Source organism: Dendropsophus ebraccatus, chromosome 5, assembly GCF_027789765.1.
Source record: "Dendropsophus ebraccatus isolate aDenEbr1 chromosome 5, aDenEbr1.pat, whole genome shotgun sequence".
NCBI classification, from domain to species: Eukaryota; Metazoa; Chordata; class Amphibia; order Anura; family Hylidae; genus Dendropsophus; species Dendropsophus ebraccatus.
Window position 1 is genome coordinate 64642784 of NC_091458.1, and position 23806 is coordinate 64666589.

A 23806-nucleotide genomic window follows, 5' to 3' on the forward strand; every position below is an offset into this window, starting at 1 on the left:
ATCATCGAAAAATCGCTTTGTGGAATAGTACCCTAAGTCTATTGGTCTGTTGGGTGCCCCCTATAGTTACACCAACACATATGGTGAGATCAACCATTCAGGTCTCTGTGTCTCTGTGCACCACCACTGCTGCTTGTAGTACCTGTGGTCTGGCACCAGCTCTGACCTACGTAGCCCTTCTCTTTGTGTAGCAGAGACAGCCCTTGGCATTCTCTTCCTGCTGACAGGACACACAGAGTTCTTCCTTGCATGTTTCCCATGCTCCATGTGCCCTCAGAGCTAACAGGCTCTGACTAGCAAGCCTTTACAAGTAGACAAGCAACATAGGGAGCAAGGCAGACGAGAACAACATTTACATCATACCTTGGGCTCACATTACAGGTCCTGTGATATACATTGCTTTCTTTTACAATTTATCTCTGACATAAATCCAGTATGTCAAGATCCAGATGTTGCAAAACCTGGATCTTTCGTTGTTGCTCTGTAGCAACCTTACATAACCATGTTCAGACTAATGTAGTGTAATAATGTAGTGACACTGAAACCAGTACAAATTATGGCTTACAGAGAAAATAAGATATCCAGTTACAACTAAATTAAAATTTGCAAACTTGAGATACTACATTAAAGGGGTATTCTGATCTTAAAGGCTGCGGAATCAAAAAGCGATGCGGAATCTGTCCCCCTGGGACACCCTGGGACAGAACCCACTTGACCCCCCGATAGAGCCCTAAATACTTAGAGTATGTTCACATTGAGTAAAAGCGACATGTCCATTCTTTGAGCGGAGAGCAATGGAATCGGAGGTGCGCGAGCCTCTTCCATAGAGACACTGTGGGACAGCTTTTACTCAGTGTGAACATACCCTTACCCCTTCCTACCAGTCCCGTGCCCGATGGAGGTCCTGCCATGGAGAAATCGCCATCCGTTTACGTGCTTAATATGCAAATGAGAAGACATGAGACCAAAGTCCATAGGAAATCACTGCTCCTATAGACAACGGACTTGTCTATTCTCATTAGCATATTAAGCGCGTAGACGAGCTGGCAGTGATTTCTGGGCAGCGGGACTGGCAGGAGGGGGTAAGTATTGGGGGTTGGGAAGGTTCTTCTCCAGGTGCCAGGTTTACTTTAACTATAGTTAACAATATAGTTAAACTTGTAGGGCTTATCAGGATAAATCATTTTGCAAACTTTTCCCCTTCTCCTGATATACTTGCACTGTAGTTTTGTTATGGAAAGCTAATGTCTTGACCTGATACAGTATTTTTAGCTTTTGACTTACAGACTGCCGTAAAACAGTTCTAAATACACCTTATGAAACGTCATGGTATTGTCTTGTATAAAGTTTGTGCTAGGCTATGTTCCCACAACGTCTTTTTGGTCTTTTTTGCTGCCTTCTTTTGGATTGCTGTCTTTTTGGCACCAAAACATGGGCCATCATTTGCATAAAACTGTCATGTTTTGTCATCAAAATGACGGCTGTTTAAAAAAAAAAAAAAAAACAGCCAAGAGATGAACATAGCCTCTCTATGTGCTGCTGCTGCTGACTGACTGAGCAGGCCTGACACATCACGTCCCAGGTCCCCACTCAGACCCAGAAGCGGCGGAAACCAGCATCGGTGCCGGGGCAGGAAAGGTGAGAGCATGTTACTTATTTCATTGTCCCCCTCCCTGGCCCCCTCATCCTCCCTCTCACCCCAGCCCAGAATTCCCCTTTAATAAGTGAGCAGACAAAAATGAGGAAACTGCTCTATGCTGAGTAACTGTAAATAGGATGCTTCTTTATGGTTGAATGGCACTAGATAATCCCATTGTGCTTACGCCACCTCTTAACTATGCAGGACTGGGTATTTTTTTTACCAGATTAATCTTTAGGGGAATTCTATGACTATTTGTGTGTAGTCAATGTTTAGATTTAAATTTTTTTCTGAAATTTACTGATGGAAAAAATGAGTAATGGGACGGTACTCTTATTTACCTCAGGGACTACATGTACCACTTGTCACAGATCTCCTCTCATGCATTAGGTGTACATTGGGGAAAAGTGGAAACTTGTTGTCAATGGTTTAGAAAATTGTCTTGCTCTAGTGATCTTCTTATGAACAACTCTATCACTTTTATCCACTATTACTGGAGGACCCCGAGAACCCAATAATGAATAAAATATTGTCACTATAAATCTAATAAGATGTGCAAAGGGCCCTAATGTGAGTCAAGTCGCCAAGAGGAAAACTTTGGGTTTCACAAGTATGTCTGACCACAAATTGTTTTTCGTCATATCTTTGTTTATCTATGTAAGAAAACTATGAAATATAAATTTAGTATTGCTATTGTCTATGGAAATTAGCAAAATTACTTTAATTAAGGGTGCCTTCACACGTACTGGATTCAAAGCGGAATTCATTCTAATGGAGCTGCGTCATACAGGGGAGGGAATTTCCTCCCACTGTGGGCGGGCCAGCCTACCTCCAGTGCTTCAGCACCGGCCGGTTCCGGTGCATAGAACAACGCCGTGCATGGGAACTGCGCCGCGGTCCGAAAAACGGACCACAGCGCCGGCTTCTCAGTGACAGTGCCGTTCGATCCGTCGGTTCAGTTTAAAGAGGATGTACTTGGTGGTACATCCTCTTTAAGCTACATATACTTTTCTATGCCATTCATATTGAAAGTGAATGTAAAAATGTGCTGGTTCCTTCCTGCAATCTGTATGTGGTTTCTCAGCACTCTGCACACATTCATGTGATTAGCTCTGTGTCATCTATGCCATAGTGCACTGCTCCTTGACAATAACAATAATAGGGATCTAGCAGAATGTGGAGCTTAATATTCTTTCAGAGAAAAAGATTAACCTCTTTTTTTTAAAAAGCAACAAGATTCAACATTTCTACATGAATTTTAAAACTGTGGAATGTTGTACAAATACTGTAGAATATTGCAGCCTCTCAAGTGTAGAAATCCTGGTCAGACTGATTGTGATGGAGACCACTGTGTCACCTGGGAACATAGAAGTAGTTACTATATTGATTCTACGTTTGCAACAGCCATTATTTGCATTATTTTTACATGGGAACATAGCCTTAGACCATTAGTCTAATAGTGGTGCATTGTTTGGTATTTTAAGTCACACCCTTTTTTGTACAAGGCCATGCCCACTTACTGATAGAGATGATTGAACAGGGCCGATGTTCAGGTTCGTATGAACACAGCTCGAGTACCGCCTGGAAAACAGGGATACAGCCTATAACCTAGCCTATATCCCTTTTTACCAGGCGGTACCCAGGCTGTCTCCACCTTCCCCACGGAACGGGAAGGCAGCGGTAGTCAAATGCCGATGGTTCGGACGAACCTGAACTTCGGCCCTGTTCGATTATCTCTACTTACTGATGAGCCAGGCCTCCTTGTAGAAATAGGCATAAAAGTGACTAAAATGTGTTTAAGAGCAGCTTCACATGTACAGGATCGCAGGTAATTTCACGCTGAGAGTTCCACACCAAAATCCGCTGCGATTCTGTGTTCTGTCATTTTTCATTCCTCTCCGAGTATGTAAAGCCTGGTCCCCCTTAACCCAAAGCTGCCCTGTAAATACTTTACCTGTCCGTGCTCCAGACTGCTTCTGTGCATTGTCTGGCCGCAGACACTGACTGGCTGAGCGGGACATCAGGGAGTCAGGAGCCACAGAAGCAGGCTGGAGCGCGGACGGGTAAAGTATTCACAGGGCAGCTGGAGGTTGAGAGGGGGCGGTGTTTACATAGTCACAACAGAATAAAAAATACACTGTGAGTATGTAAACTCGTACAAAATGACAGGACACAGGATCGCAGTGGATTTCACTGCAGAACTCTGAGCGTGAACTTCGCTGCGATCCTGTAAGTGTGAAGATGGCCTTAAACACATTAAAAACATGGTTAAAATCATGAAAGCCAGTTGGTGAAAACAGGACTAGATTTCCGATGTAGGAAGTTATGGTTATTTCCCGGGATATAGGTACAATATAACTTACAGTATGCATGTGTGGCTTGTCATTTCAATGTGTTTTTTTCCATTTTTTTTAAGGGTGCATATTCGCAAAAATGGCCAAAACGGCATCTGTCTGGAGTTATGTGTCCAAGATGCCACAGGAGCGCTTTGAAACACTGTATGGCGGTTTTCCTCATAAAGTCCGGCATCATCTAGGTGACTGGCTGGAAAATCAACCATGGTAAGTTTACTAGCTTTCATAGTTAACAGGAGTTTTCTATGACTTCCTAAAAACCTGCATATAGGCCCTATTACACGAAACAAGCCTTGGCTGATTACCGGCCGCTCAGACCGATGTTCCTTTTGTGTAATAGGATATGTTAAAAGGTCAGCTGACATGCACAATTGTGATATTGAAAGACCCTGATTTTTGCAGCAACAGTCTGCTGCATACATAACAGGGGCGGCAGCAGCAGCAGACCCCCGCTGACTTCAATGGGCAGCCTAAACAATCTAGGGATTGTCTGGGCAGCCCTTCCCGCTGCATCCAGCTATAGGTCTTTGCCCGCAACTTGCTCCTGCCCCCTCTCATCTGCAGAAGTTATCAGCAAAGAATGGCAGAGGGAGAAAGTTGAGCACCGGAGAGCAAAGGACCTTTTTCTGCTGTCCAGATAGATCCTTTAATTTCTTCATGACCAAAGGTCATTGATGCAGGGATATCCAGGTCACACTGAAGCAAAGTTCCTCCTTGTATTCAAATCTTTGGCAGATAATCTGTCATCAGATCTGTTGGTGGAATAGGGCCTTTAGGGCCCTGTTACAGCAACAGACATCTGACAGATTATTTTACAGATTTTTGCAACCAAAGCCAGGAACAGACTATAAACTATAACCTTTTATTTCTTTTACCTACAGGGCTACTTGGGGGCTCATTTTTTGTGCCATGATCTAAACTTTTTATAGGTGACATATTGGAGCAAATAGGAGTTTTTGGTCAGCTTTTATAAATTTTTTTCAGAAATAATAAAAAAATCTGCACTCCTTTCACTTACTCCCTTAAACGCCACTAACAAGCTGTGTGATGGCTGTCTGCCATTATGCCCAGCTCCTGGGACACTAATGTGTACGGCTGCTCACACTTATGCTGGGTTTAAACTATCAGCATTTAGACGAATAAATCGTTAGAAAAACCGTTAGAAAATTTGTAAGGAAAATCGTTATTGCGATCGTTTTTAAGATCGCTTAAGCCCATCTTTCACATAGGGTAAATCTTTGAAAGATGATTGAAGCGATCTGTGAATTGTTAGCGAACGACGAACAACGATTTGAGAACATGTTGAAAGATCAAAATGAACGATTTCTCTCTCGTCGATTGATCGTTTGCTGTGTTTACACGGAACGATTATAGCTCAAATGAGATCGTTATTGCAAAAATTCAAACGATAATCGATCCGTGTAAACGCAGCATAAGAGTACTACTACACGGAACGATAATCGGCCCTATCCGGACGATTATCGCTCCGTGTAATAAACACAACGATCAGCCGATGACAACTATCATTGGCTGATCATTGATATAGGTTTGGACCTATAATTGTCAGGCACCGGCCTTGCATCGCTAAGTGTAATAGCCATGCGTGGCAGGTGGCTGACGATATGCAAAGTACATACGTTACCTGTCCAGGCTGCAGGCTTCCTCTTGTGCTCTGTTTCTCCCCGAGTTCTGCGCACTCCAGCTTCAAAGCGGCCTGTGTGAGCTAACAGGCCGCTCAGCCAATCACAGGCCGGGACCGCCATGGCCAGTGATGGCCAGACAGGCCGCTCTGAAGCTGGAGCGCGCAGAACTCGGGGAGAAGCAGAGCGCAAGAGGAGCCCTGCAGCATGGACAGGTAATGTATACAGTTTAAGCAAGGGCTGCAAGGACATCGGTAACAATGTCCATGCAGCCCTTGTTAAACGATTATCGGGCCGTGTAATAGGCCCAGGAAACGAGCGCCGATCTAGCAGATCGGGCCCCCATCGGCCCGTGTAATACTACCCTATAGCAGCCCCGCACACATTAAAACCCTTCTACCTTGCTGACATGTATACAGTATACATTCCTACTGCTGGGGCATTGGCAGTAGGAACATATGTATACATATTGTGGATGTGAAGTGGTTAAAACAGATGCACTACTGACTGACCTACCAGTTTATATGTGGATTTTAATGCTCTCAGACAGTGTTATACATGGGTTTTTGGGCTAATTCCTAAATTCCAAATCTATGTAATCTATGTTGTTGAGCACAATGTTGGTGTGACAAAGGGGGCCATTGGGTACTGTAAAATGCAAATTTAGGGGTGTCAAGATTTTACCATGGTGTTAATCAGGTCTGCCATGTACCTAAACCTCATTGTATAGTCTAATAGATAGCATACATATATATACTCCTTACACTGTAGACGGCTGTAGTCTTACACTGTAGTCGCTTGCATTTGGTAGAAACACCACTGCCACCAACAGAAGATGAGTTTGAGTGGGGACCTGGAACGTGATGTGCGGGCCTAACACTCCACTTCCCAGGTCCCCTCTCAGACCCAGAAGTGGCCGGAACTGGGGGACCGGAGCTGCAGGATACCGACACCAGCCCTGGAGCGGGGTAGATGAGAGCATGTTACTTATTTCATCTTCCCCAACACTCTGCCAAAAATCACCCCAGCCCAGAGTTCTCCTTTAAGCCTTACCTCCCCATAGAGAACACAGGAATGCTCGGCCGTACTAAACATTCCTGTGTATGGTTAGGGTGGGGACTGGTCGGGAGAGATAACTCAGTTATTGAAGGTGTATGCCTCTTTAGGTATTAAGTGGTTCTGGTTCAAAAAGGGGCACTAAAAAGTTATTGAACATAAAAGAAGTATCTGAAATAAAAAAAATAATTTTATTTTTCCCACAAAAAGTATATTTATTATGCATAAGTAGTGATAGTGAGAAATAGCAGAACAACATAATGACTAGCCGGGGTGAATAAAAAGGAAATTCATATCTCTCTGCATATCTAACTATGATACTGAGAAATCAGCCTAGAAGTTTGTCATTGTTACCACGCGAAATAACATGAAAAATTGCGTTTTATTCATAATTTTACATGGACTAACCACAATTTCTCCACCACTAGTCCATCTTAGCACTCACAGCTGTAACATACCATAGGGTTTCAGAATTACAGTCTGATTTCATCCAGCTGTATGAAATTAAGTTTTCCTAATACATTGAATACATCTTGCATAATTCCATGATGCAAAAAAAACTAATTAAATCAGTTTATTTCTTACATTTACTTTTAAGGACAATTCTACATCCACAAATAAATCGCTTAATTGCTCATTTAGCGAACGACAAGTGATGCTATTTCGTTTTAAACTATAGACATTTAGACAAGAAGATAAATCGCTCCGAAAAGTTGTTAATTTGATCGTAACTGCGTTCGTATATATTCTGTAAATATTCGCAATTACGTTTGTATTTACAGTACATACTGTGAATGATGACTGTTTACACTGAAATGCTTGAGAACAATTAACAATGATTTTAAGGTCCGCTCAAAAGATGCGACCATACACTTGGAACAAATTTTCGTTTGTAGTTTGATCGTTGTTGCGTTTACACCAGAAGATTGTTGTTTAAATTAAAACTATTCAATGATTTTTTCCATGATATTCAGCCCCTGTAAACGGCCCTTAAGACTTTTTGCTATGACCTGGGGTTGCTAGCTTGTTGTAACAGCAGTGGGCGAGCTGGTTGGGCACTTGTCACGGTGGCCAGAAATTGTGATGTCCACCCCCAGGTTGAGCAAGTTCCAGTGGAATCCTTCAGCTTAAGCTCTTTGCTCCACTGCAGACTAATCCTGTTCCTTGGATAGTCCTGACTAGTTCTGATTTTGTATTCCTTGGCGTAGGCAAGGTTGATCCCAGTCGACAGTTAATCCGCCTGTGGGTTTAGCACTGCATACTTGTCTCTCATGAACTCTCACAAAACCAACTTCTGTCTCTCTCCAACTAACTGAGCAGAAACCCATCAGGAACTAACTATCCTATTGGTGGGGAAAGTGCTAGAAAGAGTGAGGTGCAAGAATATGATAGGGTGAAAAGTGTGAGGCACCCAAGCTAGTGATTGGTTGACAGAAAACAGTAAAGAACACACAGTTAACCCTTTTTACCTTATGCATAGAGATAAGGAAGAGTGCGACACCAAGTGGTAATAGTGTAAAGTGACACCCATTATCCCAGAATGTGACACCTGACAGAGATACCTTCTTACAGGTGGAATACGGGACATTTTCTATTTCTGACCTTTGTTTTGTTAAATAAAACTGCAGAAATTCCAAATAAATCGCCAAGGGGAAAAAAACTCACACAAAGACTGAAAACTTCAGAAACTAAAAAGTATTGTTTTTAGCATTTTACTGTTGACTCATGTAACATCTGGTTGCATTTGAGGCAAAAAGAAAAATATTCCAGCATAAATTTTACCTACTAGCGAGCTTAGATAGGCCGGCCGCCATGTATCTAATAATCCCCTAAATAATCAGGAACAATTATATATGGGTGCGTCTCATGGGTGTTTGCGGTGTAGCACAGCAGCTTACATTCTTATAGACTATTTACACAGTTCCCCTAAACTATCTACAGGCCCAATATCTGTCCCAGAAAGTTTGGCGTGTCCTTTAGATAGATGGCTGATCACAGTTACTGAACGAGAAGATCCCTCTTGCCAATGTCCTGTAACAAAGATGGCGGTCATTTCTCTCCACAAATGGATTTTACACAGCTTCTATGCTGTCTCAACGAATCTCTTGACAGGACTCACAGTCACTAGTATAGCTGCTTTCCACAGCAGTTATGGGGTCCTGGAAGAAGGATACTTCATGTGGCTGGCATCAGGTCTCTCAGTCTGATCTTTTGGCCAAATGCAGAATTTGAGTTTAAAACCATATATCATACATATTATATACAGTTACATCTCTCTGGTTGTTTAACCATCTCACACAGCCAGTCCACAGATTCCTATGCTTTTTCTTTACTAGCCCTATACAATTCTTTAGCTATCTGTGCTGTTAGTTTCTATACCTGATTTGCTAATAACGCACAGAGTAACGGTGGAGCTGTCACCACTGCTCGGTTCTAAATGGAGAGAGAGCTCTTAGATTCACATCCCGTTGGAAGTGCTGCTAACTGTCCTTGTCCACCCATAGACTAGAGAAATGTCATTAGCCTGTCAAGGGACAGTCACCACGCTGTCAACAACACATGAATCTCTTCCTTTTGAGAACTGATAGTAGTCTATGCGCTCATGGCATACTGGGCACTGCAATGAATTGCACTAATATCTTGTGACCTGTGGGGCTATGGGAAAAAAAGCATATGAATCCATAGAGCAGTGGATCCACTGTCTACACAAACTACAGGTTCTTTTTAATATCATGGCTAGGAAGTTTCAAGCTACAAATATTGGCACATTGTGTGTTTGCATGCCTATGAGCAGGAATAATGTAATAAAAATCTATATATAAACATACCTGCATATTATATAACCTACAAGGTTAAGGAAAAATAATGCTGCTGCTATCACTTCCGTTTTTATTTTAGATTCTGCCCTCTGAGAAATACGAAACACCTGACAACTGTATTATCTCTTTGAGTAACATTTGTGATCACTTTGCAACTTTTGCAAGTGTTGTTATGCTGATGTATTTTACTTCTTACAGGGAACATATCACAACAACAGACACTTTTTGCATTGAACTGGCAAACTCTGTCTTAACTAAATTAGTGGAAGAACTGGAGAAGGTGCCAAAGAGTTGTGGAAGTGACGCACACTTGGTTCATACATGGGTAGAAAATTTTAAGGTAGGTTATCTTGAAATTGTAACCATATCAATTGATTCTAATAAATAAAACAATCTAATAAGTAAAACAAAGGTAAAAGGAGTGTTGAGCATATGTGCCGCTGCTCTATTCAAAATGCCCTTTGCTGTAGTTGAGCAGGGTCAATTAGTAAGAAGAAGTAATGAACGATAGCAGACGCTCAGCATTTACCTCCATCGCTCATCGATATTCAGAAGGCCACAATAAGATTAGCCAGATCGGTAGGCAAAAGGGTGATCAAAGATACAGGCAGAGGGTCAGTAACACAGTTTAGCAGATATCATAAGAAACACTAGTGATCTCTATACAGAATCAAACGCAAGCATCTAACTAATTTAGATTTAAATACTGTGTTTCTCTGAAAATAGGACATCCTCCTAAAATAAGACAATCCCACTATCCTACCAACAAATCTAAAGTAAGACATCCCCACCGAAAATAAGGTCCCCCTCCAAAGTATGGCCGCGACCCCCCACTGCCCTATGTCACCCGCTGCACATACCACTGCACACTCCACCATACGTCCCGCCACTTGCTCTGCCGCACGTCCTGCCGTAAGCTCCACCGCAGGCTACTGGTCCTCTCCTGGGAGAGTCAGGGGTTGAGCCGGAGTTGAGAGCCTGTTTGCATCAGTTTTTACTGTATATGGAGGTGCTGAGGCTCTAACAAACAGCTGGTTGATGGGGGTGCTGGGTGTCCGGTGGATAGGGGAAATGTTCATTTTTCCTGGACTACCCCTTTAAGCCTAAAGACCCCAGCTTTAATCATCTTATTTCCTGTGCTAGTACTATAGTACCATTACTAGTACTATGCTAGACTATTTGTAAATAAATAAATAAATAAATAAATAAAAAGCATCCCCACCCTTTGTTTTTATTTTCACTCTGTAATCATTATGTAATAATACCAGAGAATCAGAATCATTCAGAATCTGTAACAAATATCTCATTGTCCTGCTCCCCATTAGACCAAATTCCAAAATAGCATAAATATTACACAGCGGCCTTCAAACACACAAAAAAATATCAGAGACAGAATCTACAAAAGCTGCAAGTGGATCATTTGATAGGGGATTTTGGTGTGGACTTAGGTTCAGGTTTTTACCCATTGCATTGCAGTGAATAAAAAATACACAGTGACGATATGGGGCATGTGTGTGACTTAAAAGGACATGCGCTGTTTCTGAAAATCTGCAGGCTCTAGAATACCCGGCATCTGTCTGACAGATTTGACTATAAACAGGATTCTGCAGCTTGTTATATACAATGGTACAGAATACTTACAATTTTTTATAAAAAAAATCGATTACAAAATAAAAGTATTTCAGTAAAAGATATCCCCAAAGGCGTTAATAGCCTTTAAGTAAAGATAGTTATTTTAGGTAGAAGGGATACAGTATGTTTTTAGCCTGGAGGCTACTGTAATTGATATTGAATAAATATAGTAAGGGCCATGTAACTGTGAGATTGGCTGTTGTTTGCATAGAGAAATCATTTGTTTGCCAGCTGATGTGTGCGGACATATAAATCATTGTTAGTCAGCAACACCTCTTCCTCAATACAATATGAGGCAGACAATGATACCCATTTAAGGAAAGACCATTCAAGTGAACAGGGCAATGCCTTGTACTACTATTACTAATAGTATTGAGATGCAGGTACTGATAAAGATTTAAGAGGCTACTGCACTCGGAAAAGTGCTGCAGTCCCTTCAAATGTCCAGGTGCAAGGATTCATACCCACACTGATCTAATGTTGATAGGCCATCAACATTATAAAACTGGATAAGCCAAACCTGTTGATATCTCCCTAGTGGTCACAGGGCGCTGAGGATGAAGGTATGTCTGTTACCTTCATCCTTGGAGTTCCCATGCTGTTTATTCTGAAATTCTCGTTAGGAGCACTTAGTTGGTACAGAAGCCCCCCTCCCCCTTACTGGTTAGAGGATTTTAGAATAAACAGAACGGTAACAGAATAGGATGAATCAGGATATCAGCAGGTTAGATTCAAATAACCTGTTGATAGTTCCCCTTTAAGGCCCCCATGCACATGAGGGAAAAGTCAGCTCAAACTGCCAATTTTCTACAGTACCTGTCAACTGTCTAATGTGCATGGGAGATGGACAGGACATAGGCACCTGGGCACTTAACAGAAGAGGGAAGACCTACAAGTAGGTATGTTGATTTTCCCTGTGTAAAGGATTCCCAGCTGTGCCCCCCATATAGCAATAGTGGACCTTGCTATGCCCTCCATATAGTAATAATGTCCCCTGCTGTGTCCCCATATAGTATTAGTGCCCCCTGCTGTGCCCCATATAGTAATTATGCCCCCTGATGTGTGCACTATATAGTAATAACGCCCCGTGCTGTACCCCGTATAGTATTAATGCCCCCTGTTGTGCCCCCCCCATTTAGTATTATTGCCCCCTGCTGTGCCCCATATAGTAAAAATGCCACCAGATGTGCCCTTTAATACAGTATTAATGCCCTCAGTGGGCCCCAATAATAATAATACCTCCTGGTGTGAACCCTTATTTAGTAATAATGCCTCCCTGCTGTGTCACTATATAGTAATAATGCCCACTGCTGCGCTCCTCCTTATAGTAATGCCCCCTGCGGTGCTCCTCCATATAGTAATGTCCCCTGCTGTGCCCCTCCATATAGTAATAATGCCCCATAAAGAAAAATACCTCCTGCTTTTACCCCCCCCCCCCCCATAGTAATGCCCCTTGTGGTGCACCCCTCATATAGCAGTAATGCAAGGTAGTCTGTATTATTAGCAGGGTATCCGTTGACTTGTGATTTATTGGTGTTATATCTGTAACACATAAATAATAAATTGGCAACACACTAGTGGCTGTCTATTATTTCAGTATGAATGTCGGTAGTATAACGCCTTAGTAACATTTTGTGCAGACAATATTTTTGAATCATATCATTGTGGATGGAGACTCTCCTTTCTAACAAGACATTTATGTTTATATATAGACATTGGCTCAGCGTGACCCAATGAGCATTATACAGTCATTCAAGACTATTTGTAAAGGAGAAATGGAGATTGTTTTGAATCAGGTATGTTATATAAATGAGATGTTGTAGGGGTCAAATATTTTAATCGAATTTCATGGATTACCAATATCTCTCCTGTGGGTAATTACAATAAAAATATAGAAACGTTCTAATTGTTGTATGATGTTATTATTGATAATGATTTATAGAACACTACAATATTCTGCAGTTCTACAATGCAGTGGAAAAATTCAAAAAGGGGAGAATTTACTAAGACTAACATTTCATTAAGTAAACCCCGCCTGTGGACTGTCACAATGGATTTATCAAGAGGCATATGACTCTTAATAAATCTAAACACTTCTGAGGCTGTCCACGCTAGTAGGCAAAAACCTTGGCGAAAGGGGTTGACCACCCCTGTGCTAGGCCCCCTTGGTAAGCATGTCACAAATCAGCAAAACATCTCACATTTTTAAGTAAACCATGACCCTTTTCCGCAGGTGGGGGGAGGGGGTGTCTGGCTTCTGGGACCCACAGTTATCTCCTGAACAGGGACCTAACTGTCCCAGCTGGAATGGTGGGTTGGCAGGCACTCTACGCATTGCCTTTGTGAGTGCTGGAGATGCCCGAGTGCTGTGGTCAGACACCTATCCCTCATCATGTGGACAGGGGCTAAGTTTTACCCCTTCAAGATTGGCATTTTACACACCATAGTTGTTTGTATTTTGGTAATTCAATAGATGTTGAGCAGCTTCAAAGTGTTTGGCCACCTTTTATTGATGGACAACATAGTAATCATTTTAACATGGAACTTAGAGTGTTACTTTGTTCCCCTATTCAATACAACAATGGAGCACCAATCTCCCATGTTTGTGTGTTGGCTGGCTCTTCCGTCCATAATATAGCTGCCTATATACTCGTCACTTTGCCTCCTCCTTATAAGTACACCGTTAACAGATAACAGGTGCAATTGAGGCAGAATGACATTGTATGGTGACATGCTCCTCTGTAGGCCAACATGTTATGGATGGTAAAGATGTCTGGGTGGCACACAAGGAGGGTGGATCAGGAGGTGTAGCTTCAATTTTAATTCAGAATGGGCTACATGTGAACACACAGTAAATGAGTCAGTCCCTCCATATTATAATGATTCTTATGTTTTCTATGAATAATGAAAGAAGGTGTCAGATCCCTTTATAGAGAACCAATCAGCACATTTGTGCTGGTTGGGCTACCAGAACAGATTCAGAGACCTTGCTAAAGGGGCTACTTTCCTGTCAATCACCCTGCAGAGCACGCTGACAGGACAGAGAGCCGTAACTAGTCAAAGCCCAAATGACTAGTTGATGGCTCTCCTCCTGTCTTGCGCGTGGGATTGAAAAGCATTTTAAGCCAAATGAGCCCAGAACCCCCGACACCATAGGAGACCTGGCTGCAACGTCTATGCAGCCCTTCTGGGATCCCAATCAGCACAAATGTGCTGATTGGGTTCCTTTTAAGACAGTTATTTATGAAGGGTACTTATTCCATCCAGACTGTACTGTACAGTTTGTATGGTATAATTAACATGTCTTAACCAAACATTTTAGAGAGGCCTCTAGAGATAAAGAATAAGGTAGATTGCAAGTGTGTGATTTTGAGTCTAATGTAATTATTATTATTATTTTTATAACAACCTGTTTAAAAAATTTAATGGACTGGAAAATGCATTTTTTCACATACACATTAACCAGTTCGCATTGTTCTTATTTTTTCCCCTATAGTTTCCACGCTTGAATATGGTCTTTCAATCGAGACAGGAGGAAGTTATGTTTAATTTCAGGAGTAAGAAGATGCAACACAAACTGAAGCAGACTTCAATGGCAGAACAAGCACTGAAGCTTGCAGTGGAAAATGTAAAGTTCCATCCTCAAGTACAGGATTTGTCAAGCCATCAGGAGGTAATACACAAGACTTGTGGGATGGGAAGTTACTTTTCATAATCAAAGTTGACGTATAATATTTCAAATGTTTTTTTTCCCCCTGCAGAAATGGATTTTTCTTATGAAGGAATCATTAGCCCACCTCTCAACCCTTCAAGAACAAACAGTTAAAAGAATCAATATCTGGAAGAGGCAACAACAAATGGCTGGTAATGGAGCTCCCTTTGATGAGAATTTACTTCCATTGCAGGACAGGTAATTGTTTTAACTTTAAAAGAACAAATAAATGGTGAGTTGGTGACTAATATTACCAAGGAGTTATTACCAAAGTTAAAATAAAGAGTTGAATCCCGTGCTTGACTCTATGCACTTTATAACTACTCAGGTTTAGAGTTCTGATGGCAAGGAGAAGTTTCACCAACAAGTCAATGTGCACATGGCTGTCCATACAGCTACTATCTTATTAGGGGCATGTTTATCTATCAAATTCTATAAATTTACTTGAGAAGGGAATGTCTGGAAGAAACCTGATAGTAATATGGCCTCTAACTTTTCAACAACTTGCCAAGGCTAAAAAACTTATAAAGGATCAGCCCACTAAAGGATTAGGTTACAGGTCTATAGGGAAGAGGGGGGGGGGAGAGGTCAAAAGAAAGGGATGCAGCTTGTAGTAATTGTTAGGGCCAAAAATAATGGATGGAAAGATGCAATAGAATAAATGATATGTTATGATCTTGATTATTATTGGGGATATTGTATTACTGTCTGCCAGAACAGTTGTGTAGACTGCATTTTATAACTGTCACCAATTATATTGTTATTAATAGCAGTTCTTCCACCTCATATGTTGTTGGTTAAAAAGAACGACAGCAAGTTAAATTTCTTCGACACATTTGTTTTTTGTCAGGTTGGAATTCATGTTTGGCATATACCATGAGCTTTATGTCATGGTCCGAGAACTCAAGGAGATAGATCAGAGATTGGTGCACCAGGATTTTTTCAATAAAATAAACATTGGTTTTGGTGAACTTATAAAGAGGTATGGTTATCTTCTTAATACTCCAATATACAGTATCACTTGCCTTTTTTTCCTTCTTCTATAATATGATAACGCTGACCATTTTTACTTGTTTTTTAGCTCATTTCTTGTTGACAAACAGCCACCTCAAGTACTCAAGACACAAACCAAGTTCCAAGCCAGTGTCAACTTTATGTTGGGCACCAGAATTCTTGCTGGTGTCAACAAAATGCCTGTGATAAGAGCAAGTATTATCACTGAAAAAAGGGCACAAGAGCTGTGTCTGGCCTCTGCTAGTACTAGCGAATCATTCAAGTAAGTGCAACATCCAAACAGTCACTAAAAATATTCTATAAGAAAATGGGCATAAAATTTGATGTCATTGCTTTCTTTATGTATCTGGAATCAGGAAGGTTCTAAATGGAATATTAAGAACTGGAATATCCTCAGCAACTGCATCTAATAAACCTAAGTGGTGACATTTTTATACAGCAGTTGGATGCTCTATTTTGAAACATCTGATGATATTTTTTTGACATTTAGGGCCAGTTCACACAGAGCAAAAAGCGGCGGAATCCTGCCTTCCTCAATTTCACACAGTGTGTAAATGGGAGGGCTCGCGCGCCTCTGTTTCCATCGCTCTCCAGTCAAAGAATTGACATTGAATTCCGCCGCTTTAGCTCTGTGTGAACTGGCCCTTAAAGGCAATAATAGTGCCCCAAAAGGTCCCATTGTGTCAAAGTGTTAACATTTTGGGAATATGTGAATAAGTCATGAAAAAGGGCTTTAAAAATTAAAATCCCTATAAAAGCTTTTTTTTTTTTTTGGCCAAAAACATTGATTTGATTTAAGGTTTTGTACTCCATTGACAGATCTCCAGTAATACTATCCTGTATAGACCGGCTCTGTTTCCACATTAACCATTACCAATAAATGTAGCAAATAAATAATAAAGTAAAACAACTATTCTGGTAAATATGGAGACCCTAGATTCAAGTCTAGTTACTGGGGTTATATTATGCCTGGTCCCTGGGGTTGTATCGTATACAATCTTAGTTGATGTTTATGCAAGGTATTTCAGTGGGCTAAAAGTGAATGAATTGAATTCTTCTTTTGACATTCACATTTCATAATGTGTTTCGCTCTCCAGTGATGGTGCCGGTGAAATAGAAAATGGAAGATCTGCGTTTGAATTTACCCAAGCTACACGGACCTGTGGAGCAGTTTTTAAGAACATGGTAATGATTTTGTTTCAGCTGGTGAAAAAGTCAAAAAACAAATCCTGGACTGCATAATTTTATTTGTATTCCGATTAGCATCAGATTTGCCTCTTTGGATTTGGGGACAAATTAAAAAAAAATGGTCAATGGGGGAATAAACTCAAAGGTCCATACTTATCCAATTGTGTAAAAAAAAAGCTGGTGTAAACTGCCCAAAGCAACCAATCACAGTCCAGCTTTTATTTCCATTAAAAAATAGGTTGGTTGCAGTTTACACCAGTTTTTGTTTTACCCAGTTTGATAAATCTAGGCCATAGTTTATAGATAGATTAGACATTCTACAGAAGTGATTCAGGCTGATTTAAACCATATCTTTAGACTACAGCAGAAAACGAAAAAAAAACGTGGACGACTGCGCCTCATGTGATACCGTTTGTGGAGCTATAGGTCCTATATGGTTAGCTAGGACCTTCACCTCGTAGCCACTTGGATTGGGCATATCACCCAACAAATGGGATACAGATGTCTAACTGCTGGCTGTGGAGATCTAATGTCCGGGATACTCCCAATAATGGGGCCTGTCCAGCGGATACAAACAGAAGCAAGCAAAAGGGTCAATCTGAGCAGATGGCACTGCCCCGTAAAATTCCAAACTTAAACCAGCGTATTGCTATAAGAACAGTGGATTTATTTAAAACACATAAAATGCTACTTTACAAAGAGCATAACATGTTTCAGGAATGATTCCTTTCATCAGATCCAAGATTTGATAAAATGCATAATCCTCTTTGTAAAGTAGCATTTTATTTGTTTTAAATAAATCCACTGTTAGCAATACGCTGGTTTTTGTTGTGAATTTTACTGGATAACTTTATGCTGCGTTTACACGAAATGATAATTGGCCCGATCGTACGATTAACGATGTCGGAGTAACGATTTTTTTTCATAACGATCAGCATTTAGACGGTACGATATATCGTACGGAAAAATTGTTTTGCGATCGTTTTAAGATTGCGCGCCCACAGCCCGGTCTGCCCGCCCCCCGCCCGTAGCCCGTCCCCCCGCTCATCCGCAGCCCGGCCCCCCGGTCAACCACAGCCCCCCTGCACCACCCTGATCGCGCCCCCCCCCCCCCCCGCCGCCGCTCCGATCGCCCTGCCCACGAGCATACCTTACCTGCTCCGCGTAGCAGGTGTTCAAACTGATTGGCTGAAGAGGAGCCGTTTGAAATTCCCGGCTCCCCTCTTCAGCCAATCAATGCACGGCAGCACTGATTGGCTGAAGAGGAGCCGTTTGAAATTCCCGGCTCCCCTCTTCAGCCAATCAATGCACAGCAGCACTGATTGGCTGAAGAGGAGCCGTTTGAAATTCTTGGCGGGGGTGGCGAACGGGGCGGCGGGGGTGGCGATCGAGCCGGCACAGGGGGCTGCGGATGAGCGGGGGGCCGGGCTGCGGGCGGCCGGCGGACGGACTTTCACGTGCTGACAGTTTACACGGAACGATCAGCAAATTTTTTACGAACGATGATTTAAAAACAAGTTAAAAGATCAAAATGAACGATTTCTCGCTCGTCGTTTGATCGTTTGCTGCATTTACACTTATGATTATCGTTCAAATTCGATCGTTATCATGCAAATTCGCACAATAATCGTTTCATGTAAACGCTGCATTAGACAGTCTAGTTTTAATTAACATCATCTTTAAATTGGCTTTAAATTAGTCTTAGTCTCGTATTGGTTTTCTTTTTGTCACATTTAAGCCACATCGCCTTTTAAACAAAATTATGCCCACTTTCTCTTACAATTTGAGCATGGTGCAAAACTCCATTCTTTTTGTCCAATTTTCAGTAAATGTACAGTATCTAATAACACAGGCATCAGTTTTTGTGCAAAAATTATGGCATGCACACTTTTATTTATTCCCCTTTTATTTATTTTGTTGTTTTGTAGTACTGTATAATGTTTGCAGTTTAGTGGATATATTTTCCATATCTTTGACCTATTACCTGATGTCCAAATCTTTCTGATTTTCAGTTGCTAAAAAAGATAAAGCGCTGTGAGAGAAAGGGATCGGAATCTGTGACAGAGGAGAAATGTGCTATATTGTTTACAGCTGAAATATGTTTCAATGGCTCCACTTACACTATACAGGTAACATAATGCCCTTATTTTTTTCTATATTACTATTATTATTATTATTATTATTATTATTATTATTATTAATAATAATAATAATAATAACAATAATAAATAACAACATTTTTATTATTATCATCATTAATTGTTTTACTAATACAATAATAGTACTTTTAAAGAAGAAGTCCAGAGAAAAACTTTTTGCTGATTGTTGCACTACACCCAAAGTTTTATAACATCACAATATGCTGTGATCACCAAATCAATGGACTTACTGCAGTTAAAACACCATAAAAGCCTTAAAGCTGCCAAAATTCTTATAGTTCTTCAGATTCTCTTTTGTCTTCCATGGTCACATGTCACAAATCATACTTACATAGTTAGTATGGTTGAAAAAAAACACATGTCCATCAAGTTCAGCCAAGGAGGGGATGGATGATGGGTAGACACGTGGATCAATGCCTAGACCAGAAATTTAACCAGCTGCCTCAATGTGAAAGCAGGGTCCGTGGGGTATGCAGAACAGTGATTTTGGGGTCAGGTGATGCAGAAGGATAGGGTAAACAAGACCCCTTAGCCAAACTGCATTTTTTTTTTCACAATCCGTCACACTTCTCCTTTGATAATAATAAAATATACAGATTCAAGGCTCATTTATGCCCATATATCTCATGGCACCGTACAACCGATGAGTGGAATAGACCCATAGCACAGCATCTATACCATTGTATGCAGCCCCGCCGCAGCGCTCTGATTGGCTGACCGCCGGGAGCCCCTGAAGCAAGCCGGAGCGGGGACCTGGTAAAGTATGTACTCGGGCAGCGGGGGTTAAGGAGCTCACTTTGAAATATTCGCAGTGGGATGACAATCAGCCCCTTGAAGTAAATGGGCAGGTATCCACAGAGAATTTAGCTGCAAATTCGCAGCGAGAAATCCGCCGTGGATACTGTACGTGTGTTTGTACCCTTAGTGTAACTTTATATGTAATGACCTTCAGACAGTCAACATTCTATGTCTCTGTGTACAGCAGTACAGGATAGGTGTACAATTCTTCACTAGATAGCTATACAGTCTCTGCTGTCATCCAGCCTCCATCTACACAATTAAGGTTAAAGTTTTACTGTTTTTTAAATTAACTTTTAACTTTTTATGTGTAAGCCCCCGAGGGCAGGGTCCTCTTTCCAAATGTACCAGTCTGTCATTTACCTTATTCATATAATGTTCCTGTTTGTTAGCCCCCATCACTTTAAAAATAAATAATACTAATAACATGTCACGCAGGCATATATAGGAGAGGATCCAATAGTATCTGTTTGTAGAAAGCTTCAAACTTTTATTGCATATGTAGGAACAGACACAGCGATTTTTCAATCCCAAAGGATCCTTATTAGAGATGAGCGAACCTCGAGCATGCTCGAGTCAATACGAACCCGAACTTTCGGCATTTGATTAGCTGGGGCTGCTGAACTTGGATAAAGGTCTAAGGTTGTCTGGAAAACATGGATACAGCCAATGACTATATCCATATTTTCCACATAGCCTTAGGGCTTTATCCAACTTCAGCAGCCCCAGCTAATCAAATGCCGAACATTCGGGTTCGGATTGGTTTGAGCATGCTCGAGGTTCACTCATATCTAATCCTTATCAAGCATCCTGTGGAATTAAAATGTTACTGTGACTGACTTTTATATACAATAAAAGTTTGAAGGTTTTTACAAATACCACAGATGCTGTTGGATGGGAATAGTGCATTGAGGGTGGTAGTACCACCTCCAGTAAACAAAAATGCCTAATTAGCATGAGGATTAAACTGCTAAAAGCATGGAAACAGTTCCCAAGAATGAAGGTAAGAAACTTACCCTCATCCTCAGCGCCCTGGGTGCTGATATTTTCCCTTTAATATATCCTTGTTACATTGAATTTCCAGTTAAAGGACAAGTGCCATGAAAAACTTTTTCCCAGTAATTGAAGCACATTACAAAGTTATATAACTCTGTAATGTGCTTCAATCACCTATCTGCCCCCCTTCCCTGTCTTTTCCCCCCTCCACCCCCCACCAGGAAGTGTCCTCACTCACACAGACCTGATTACTGTCGTCACCGTCACCAGGCAGCTCCTTCTTGTGAGGATGAGTCATCAGCAGGAGGGCTGCTCTAGGTCCTGTTACACCAGCCTCCCCCTCCCCCTCCTTGTCAGGTGACTCTGCTTGCTCAGCTTATCTTCTCTAGTGACATGACTCCTTCACTGAGTCCACGACAGCAGGAGAGAGGGTAGGAGAGAGGGTATGAGGGGAGGGGGAAGCTGCCTATGTGCCAGAGTCAGTCAGAGGGAAGATAAGCATGACATGTAAAGAGTGATGGCTTGCAGTTGTTCAGCCAATGGGAGCTGAGCAAGCTGTCACCTGACAAGGCAGGGGAGGGGGGAGGCTGGTGTAACAGGAGAAGGAGCTGAGAGAAGAGCTTGGTGACGGTGACCACAGTAATCAGGTCTGTGTGAGTCAGGACACTTCCTGGTGGGGGGTGGAGGGGGGAAAAGACAGAGAAGGAGGGCAGATAGGTGATTGAAGCACATTACAGAGTTATATAACTTTGTAATGTGTTTCAATTACTGGGAAAAAGTTTTTCATGGCACTTGTCCTTTAACAAGTCTAGTTTACAGCTGAATATTTTCTTTTCCCATAGGCCTTGTCTTTGCCAGTGGTTGTAATAGTCCATGGAAACCAAGACAATAATGCTAAAGCCACAATTCTGTGGGACAATGCCTTCTCTGAGATTGTAAGTGTGAGATTGGGTAAGATGTAGCATAATTTATTATGTAACAGTGCTCTTTCTTAAGTGTTACTGCTTCATGTGGCAGACGCCAGAGTAAACAGACTGCTTGCCAAACATGCTCTGTATTTTCTAAAAGGGGGGGGGGGGGCAAGATATTACATCCTTTTATGCAAGTCATTTTTTACTTTTAGTTTCTTTCTGCAAAGTTTACAGCAAGCAGCAAGCTGCTTAACAAGCTAATTACATTGAAAATTGCCATCAATAACACATTACATGCCCTTAAAGGGGTAGTCCATTCAAATGAAACATTGTTAATATGTTGCTGCCCTTGCGAAGAGCATAACAAACAGGCTTTTCTTACCTTTCCGCACTCCCAATGTGTCAACCTACCTCATCTTCAGGTCCCGGCTGAACGATCCCGACTCCAGAAAAAAAATAGTCTGTCATGTTCTCCACCAGAGCAGCAAGATATTAAAAGTTTAAAATGAACGGAATACCCCTTTAATTTTAATTTCCTGACACAGCTCCTCCTCCAGGAAGGAACACCTAGGGGGAGATTTATCAAACAGGTGCAAAGTAGAATTGTCTTAGTTGCCTAGCAACCAATCAGATTCCACCTTTCATTCCTCACAGACTCTTTGGAAAATGAAAGGTGGAATCTGATTGGTTGCTAGGGGCAACTGAGGCAGTTTCACTTTACACCATGTGTGATAAATCTCCCCCCTAGAGTATTTTGGATCCTTCCTTTAATTTAGAGATAAGTTAAGGACACAACTATACAATTGCCCTATTTTGCTTAGTTTTTCTTGTTTGTACTGTTATCACTGACAGGGAAGACGTCCTTTCTATGTACATGAAAAAGTACCATGGAAAAAGATGTGTGCCACCTTGAATATGAAATTTATGTCTGAGGTGGGAACCAAACAAGAACTGTCAGTGGAACATTTCTGGTTTCTTGCTCAGAAGATCTTTGGAGACAACTGCCTTAGCTATGATGAGCTAAAAGAACACTCTGTGTCCTGGGCCCAATTCAATAAGGTAATAATTACTGTAAAAATGTAATTTATGTCATAGCCCTGGTAAAGAGCTGATATATAGAGATGCCAGGGTACAGACCTCCAAAATCAGATAACCCAAAATCAGAAAACCCCTTTAAGAGAATTATGTACAGTGCCCTGGGTGGCCAGGGAAAATGCAACATATCACAAAAAAGAATCACTCATAATTACAATTTACCTGTTAGTCAGGGGTGTATTTACCACAAGGCACCCGTGGTCCAATGCCTAGGGCAGCACCTTGCAGGGGGGCAGCACCAGGGAGCGGGGGGGGGAAGAAACAACTTTTTTTTTCTTTTTTAGTCTCCCACCTCCCGTTCAGACTTGCCAGTCTTTTGGAGGGGATGGGGGGGCTATGGTGGATTTGTTTAGGTCTGGTATGACAGTGTTATCTAGTCACAGTATGGTGGTACTGGTCAGTGGTCATGTCTGGTATGGCAGTGTTATCCAGTCACAGTAAGACGGTATTGGTCAGGTCTGGTATGGCAGTGTTATCCAGTCACATTATTGTGGTATTGGACAGGTCTGGTATGGCAGTGTTATCCAGTCACAGTATGGAGGTATTGGTCAGGTCTGGTGTGGTATGGCGGTATTCGTCAGGTCTAGTGGTATAATCCGATCACAGTATGGCAGTATTGGTCAGGTCTTGGTATGGTGGTGCTATCCAGTCACAGTATGGTAGTATTGTTCAGGTCTAGTGTGGCTGTATTAAATATGACGCCTGGAGCTATTACCTACCAATCTACCAATCCTGTGGTGAGAATTCCCTCAGAAAATATGCAGATTATCTGCTCTTGTTTTAATCAGTTAAA

The 23806-nt window shown here is 41.6% G+C and overlaps 1 protein-coding gene across 2 annotated transcripts in view; it reads left to right on the top strand.

The window, feature by feature from the left end:
* STAT6 (signal transducer and activator of transcription 6) overlaps positions 1–23806 on the top strand; it is a 100117-nt gene that overhangs the window by 54296 nt on the left and 22015 nt on the right. For both annotated transcript variants that reach the window (XM_069970394.1, XM_069970393.1), the window contains 11 exons: positions 4056–4200; positions 9707–9848; positions 12853–12936; positions 14637–14813; positions 14902–15050; positions 15703–15834; positions 15934–16128; positions 16964–17051; positions 19067–19183; positions 21850–21942; positions 22771–22977. In XM_069970394.1, the coding sequence (XP_069826495.1) occupies positions 4073–4200; positions 9707–9848; positions 12853–12936; positions 14637–14813; positions 14902–15050; positions 15703–15834; positions 15934–16128; positions 16964–17051; positions 19067–19183; positions 21850–21942; positions 22771–22977 (1512 nt within the window). In that variant the 5' untranslated portion in view covers positions 4056–4072. The remainder of the gene's footprint in view (positions 1–4055; positions 4201–9706; positions 9849–12852; positions 12937–14636; positions 14814–14901; positions 15051–15702; positions 15835–15933; positions 16129–16963; positions 17052–19066; positions 19184–21849; positions 21943–22770; positions 22978–23806) is intronic.